The sequence below is a fragment of the Dipteris shenzhenensis genome, chromosome 25 (assembly GCF_047967505.1).
Source record: "Dipteris shenzhenensis isolate YYH24624 ecotype China chromosome 25, Dip_SZ_1.0, whole genome shotgun sequence".
NCBI classification, from domain to species: domain Eukaryota; kingdom Viridiplantae; phylum Streptophyta; class Polypodiopsida; order Gleicheniales; family Dipteridaceae; genus Dipteris; species Dipteris shenzhenensis.
In genome coordinates, this window is record NC_141620.1 from 29,491,288 (window position 1) to 29,496,938 (window position 5,651).

A 5,651-nucleotide genomic window follows, 5' to 3' on the forward strand; every position below is an offset into this window, starting at 1 on the left:
AAGAAAGAGAGAGAATCCTTTGGTGTGAGACTTTATGGTTGAAGTCTGAGGACCTAGACAAATCTCAAGTTGGAGGGCATAGAAAGTAGCAGCGAGAAAGTAGCAAATGCCGGGTTCAAGGTCAGGGACCTAGTTTTTGTAAAGTGCATCATGCATGTTAGAAGAGGACAAATCTCTAAAGATTCATGGCATGGAAAGTAGCAATGGGAGAGGACAAAGATCAAGGCAAGAGACACACACGCATCAACACACACACCCCCCCCACACAAAAGCATGCATCAAGTTCACACAATGATTGGAAGCCCATTAGTTTAGCAAAAAGGCCCCTAATATGGTGCACACCCAAAGGGGGGGGGAGAAAAAGAGGAGACAAAGCGTAGACCCTAGCAAAGTCCAAGTGGCAAGGGGCGGATGACGTGGCAGGGCAAGGTGAGCCCTGGAAAACACGTGGGCCGGTTGTCGAGGCGGGGGAGGCGGATGAGCCGTTGGATGGAAGGGGGATCGGACGGCGGAGGGAGGGGGAGGAGAGGGGGGAGGAGGGCCGTAGGATGGGGGAGGAATGGGACGGCAGGGAAGGGTGCCAAAAAAAAAGGCATAATTTTTATTTTTTGTTTGGTTACTTTTACTTTCCTTATCATTTTTCTTCTTCTTCTTCATCAGCATCTTCTTCATCTTCTTCATTTTTCTTCATAAAGCTTAAGTTTGAAGCTCTGGCTATGGCGATGCGAGCTCCGGCTATGGCGATGCCCTCCTCCCAAGCCCTGGCTATGGCGATGACAGCTCTTTCTATGCCTTCCCCCACCTCTCCCCTCCTCCCCTCCCTCCCTTTTCCCTCCTAGTCCCCTCTCCTCGTCCCCAGATCTGCTCATCGCTTCTCCTCCTTCCATCCCTTCCTTCCTCCCTGCTCTTCCTTCCTTCAATTCACCCCGGTTTCCATTCTTCCCCTCTCCCTCTTCTCCTCCCCTCCCAGCTCGAGCTGAATGCAGCCCCCTCCGCTCCTCCGCCTCATGCCAGGTGAGTCTTCCACGGCTCGCGTTGTTTCCGTCCACCCTCTGCTCAAGGACGGTTTTCCTCCCTCGTCTCCTTTCCGTCTCATGAGCTACCTCCAATCGCACCAGATTTCTGCAGATTCTGCTGCGGACGCATTTTGTTTCGTTTTCCCTTTTCAGACATTGATTATGGGCCGCTGTCATCTTCCTTGTGTAGTCGAACGGAAGTCCCGTGCCATAAACTCTAGATTGAGCCGTTGATGTGAAGTCATCAAGCGAAGGATGCTAGCGCTTGATTAGGCTTTTTCGGTCGAAATAAGCAGGCACTTGAGGCTAGAGTTCATCTGTTTACCGAAAGAGAATTTCTCTGAACTTCCCTTTGTGTTTGTTGTGCAGTGCTCACCTCTAGTATGGTGCCTACAACGTTCTTACACTTCTCTGCGATAGAGTATTGGTTCCTGCTGACCTTGTTTAAGAAATTTGTTCTTTCTCCCACACTTACGCACACAACAAGCATTGGTCGCGAAATGCTGATGGGTTGTTCTCTGTCTTGCCAGGACAGAATCATTTGGCTCTTCTATCCGGCTTTTGGTTGGCCTATGTTCCTCTTAATTTAGAATCATCGGAGGTTTCCTTGCATCTGGGCTGCATACGTGACATCGTGCAAAGTTTCCAGCCTAGACTGGCTTGGTCAGCGCCCAAATGGCCGTATGTGCAAAATATCAAGCACAGAGCGAGCGAGTGAGGCAGCATTCGGTGAAATGTGATGCTTCAAGCGTCCTGTCGAAAACGACATTCTCGAGGGAAGGGACTGTATGTCCATGAAAGAGGCAAGTGGAAAGGAATTTGCCAGCCCCATTTTTGAGGTGGCGTCAGATGACTCCTCAAGTTTGAATCGCAAGTCGATGAGCTTGAACACAGAAGCGTGGAAAGAAAAATGGAGATTCGAGCAAGATTCTAAACCAGAGCTGGCTACGGAAATTGCATTTTCCGACGTCAAGCGAGTCATGACTCTACCTGCAGCAGACATGACAAAAGAACAGCGAAGGGAGCTCAGGAAGAAACTGAAGGAGGAGCTGAATATTGTACAGAGTTTATCTTCAAAGCTTGAAGCAAGAGAATTGCAGCTGAAAAGGCAAGCTCAATCGATAGGGAGATACAGCGATGCCCAGTTTTCTGGAAATGATGTCAGAGGTGATGATGTTAAGGAGGCTACATCTCAATTTCTCTTAGGTTCTCCTGGACTGAGGCAACGTGATGTCGAACTATCCAAACAGAGATCCTTAAGAGCGAATGATGGCAGTCCAACTGGAGCTGAGCTTTCGCACATTAAACGAACCCCAAAAGCAAACCAGTTGTATCATAACTCTGAATTTCTTGTAGAGACGTCACCTGCGAAGTCAAGACTCAAGCCTGGCGCTGGTCACAAGCGAGGAACCCCAGGCGTGGAAGGGGGAGATCGTAAGCGCAAGGCAGTTGGGATGCTTAGTAAACAGAGTTTCGACTTCATGTCAGAGTGCAGCCGTATACTTACAAAGCTAATGGGGCATGAAGATGGATGGGTTTTCAACGAGCCAGTTGATGCAGTGAAACTCGGTTTGCCTGATTATCACAAGATTATAAAGAAACCTATGGATCTTGGAACCGTAAAGGCTAAACTTGATAGGAAAGCTTACAAATCACCGCTAGAGTTTGCAGATGATGTCCGGTTGACTTTTCACAATGCAATGACTTACAATCCACGGGGAAATGAAGTACATCGGATGGCAGAGGACCTGCTGAAGTTGTTCGAAGAAAACTGGAAAGTCATTGAGGATGTGCTGGCGAGGACAGCTCCTGAAGCGGAGTTAGAGGTTTTGACTCAACCAATGAGTCAGTTGCCTAACACTTCCAGTACATTTTTTGAGCCAGAGGGCTTAAATGATCATTCTCAGCTGAAACCTAAGGAGAAGAAGACTACTCTGAAATCTGCCACAAGTAAACCTAAAACCCCAGCTAAACCCAAAGCCCCAGCCAAGCCTAAAGCCCCAGCCAAACCTAAAGCTCCCCCCAAACCTAAAGCTCCAGCTAAACCTAAAGCTCCGTCTAAACCTAAAGCTCCAGCAAAACCTAAAGCCACTAAAGCCAAGCCCATGCCAAAAAGAGACATGAATTTCCAAGAAAAGAAAAAATTAATAGAAGGTTTACGAGATCTCCCTGCCCAGATGCATGAGGAGGTTATACGCTTGATGAAGGAAAAAAACCTTAACATGAGTCAAAAGGGTGATGAAGTAGAGATTGATATAGAATCATTTGACCATGAGACACTCTGGGAACTGGACCATTGTGTTAAGAACTGCCTTAAGATTGTTGACAAAGCCAAGAAGGCAGCTGAACAGAAAAGTCAGGTGTGCGCTCTAAATTGTTGTCTGGTTGTTCATATGTTATTGAGCATTGTGATAATTAGTCTGGGCCACTGGATTTGTGCTTAACAGATTCCTGTTTTGGTCTATAATTTTACAGCTGAAAGCAAACACCATAGCTCTGAACCCAAGCAAAAAAAATAAAGGTACGGGGATATCAGAACAGTTAATAACACTGCAATTTGTGAGCTCACAGAAATAATTCTCTTTCTGCTGGATGAGATGAGATGGTCATATTGGTGTGTAGGTGAGCTTCAAGAAGAAGATATAGACATTGTAGGTGATGTGCCGGAATCAAGTGGACCTGCAGTTGTGGCCGGCAAAGATGCTGGTTATGGAAGCGGATCCAGTAGCTCAGGCAGTTCAAGCAGTGATTCAGGATCATCTAGTGGTGAGTGGTGTATGAGGTATGGTTTGTTGGCATGTGGGCTGCCTCATTGTTCTCATAATCATTCGGACTTTTTCTGGAATTTTTGTTGCAGATTCAGATTCTGAGAGCTCTTCGACAAGTGAAAGTGATGCAGATGAGAATCCCTCTACTGGCAAAACACGATGACATTGCAAGGGTGAATGCCACCTTCCATTGTCTCAGGTTGTGGAGAGATCGTGTTTTGCGTTTGCCTAGTATGGATTTGTCCATGGAAAACTTTAAACTTCATGGTAGGTGCACTATTGTAGTACTGTGGTGGCGTTATGTGGTTGAAAATTGAAGTGTTGTATGATCTTACACGCAATTTTTTACTTGTTTAAGTAACGGTATGAGTGTCTCGTCATGTGTGCATAGAATCAAGTTGCAAGTGAGTACTGTTATGATGCAGGTTGAAGCTCATCTTTGTAATTGCATGAGTGGTACTAGTGGGATCTTGTACTATGACCTTGTGATTTTCCCAAGGTTGGCTTAATTAGAAATGGTTTTTGAGTGTTTGAATGGTGCACTCATATACTTATTTGCAGTTGCAATGCAGATATGACAACACATACTTTTATGAGTAGTCTTGTTCACATGGGTTTCACCACTATGGGTTGTCAGAGTTCATAATTGTTTCAGAGAGATACTACATGGTTGACTATGTCAATACAAAAGCGGCAAGTAGAAAGGCTGGATTTGTTCAATGTAAAGGCTGGATTTGTTCAATTTTTACATCTCTGTGTAGAAATGGGGTGAAGAAGACCAGGCATGTGCAGCAGGTCAAATAGCAGAGGATTCATACATGATGCAAGTTTGTGATTGTCAGAAACATGTTTATATCTGGCAACTGGAAATTGTGCGGATGGCACTCTATACATTTTTGGATACACACACTTTTGTATATCTAGGGACACAACCTGTCATTTTCAACTCTTCTGTGCATTGTATTTTGCCCTGGTGAGTTGATCGCTCAGTACAAAGATTACCTTAGTATCTTTTTGGGTTGAAGGTCTAGTTGCTGAAGCCTCACTCGCTGAAGATTCTTTGGTTAAATACATCCTGGGCACCGATTTTAGCTTATAGTGATACTGATCTTTGTGCAATCTTCCTTGAAATCTTTTCTTGTATCCATGTACCTAATGTAACATTTGCCTTGAGGATGGGAAAATCCATTAACCACACGTGATCTCTGAGGAACATTTTGCTTACACTTGAATACAGGTATTTAAACCTATTAAAGGTCCCATGCACAGTGGAATTTCAATGTTGTACTATGTAGTACTGGTCATGTGAGGCTGGTGCCCCAAGGCATTGGCTATAAATGTTACTGGTGTTGTGACCGGGTATCAAGGGGATTTTTGCAGGAGCAATTTTACTTACAAGCTCCCTTATATACACTCAGTTTCATCCAATCTACTGTTAATTTCATACTGATTTTTCAAAAGGTTGGATGTAATGTCAATAATATTTCATCTGTGAGAGTTGATGTTATACGTATTTTCAAGATCCATTTATATAAATAAATTCCTTGTTCTAGAACCACTGTGCACTGATAGTGAAGTCCAAAGCTCGATAAAGATTTAGGCTCACAAAGTTCTTATTTTATTGATTGTCTTTGGGTTTAAGTCTCAGTTTATTAATTCATTACTTGAAAAAAACAGATTTGAAATCATTGAATAAATAGGTCATGAAAGTGCCGGGTTCTTTTGATGGGCTTTTATATTCGATTTGAAATAAGTGATTTTGAAAGTGCTATCACTGCATGACCAAAATAGATATAAAAGTGGCATGGAATTGCTTGCATGGGAATGGCATTGAAATTATGACCATATGATTTGATGCCAATTTACA

The 5,651-nt window shown here is 44.1% G+C and overlaps 1 protein-coding gene across 9 annotated transcripts; it reads left to right on the top strand.

Annotated features, from left to right (window-relative positions):
* The first annotated feature begins 672 nt into the window (after positions 1-672).
* LOC147885720 (transcription factor GTE4-like) lies at positions 673-4,488 on the top strand. 9 transcript variants are annotated; one of them, XR_015543412.1, is made up of 7 exons: positions 673-1,014; positions 1,386-1,437; positions 1,547-3,376; positions 3,492-3,537; positions 3,639-3,782; positions 3,874-4,051; positions 4,346-4,488. XR_015543412.1 is itself a non-coding variant. In XM_087396319.1 (7 exons), the coding sequence occupies exons 3-6, from the start codon at positions 1,805-1,807 to the stop codon at positions 3,945-3,947; spliced, it is 1,836 nt and encodes a 611-aa protein (XP_087252445.1). In that variant the 5' UTR covers positions 673-1,014; positions 1,386-1,437; positions 1,547-1,804; the 3' UTR covers positions 3,948-3,983; positions 4,346-4,488. The 9 variants fall into 9 exon arrangements, 4 of the variants coding, with proteins under 4 accessions (XP_087252445.1, XP_087252446.1, XP_087252444.1 ...); XR_015543416.1 differs by having other exon boundaries at positions 4,357-4,488; XR_015543413.1 differs by having other exon boundaries at positions 1,552-3,376.
* The last annotated feature ends 1,163 nt before the right edge of the window (positions 4,489-5,651 follow it).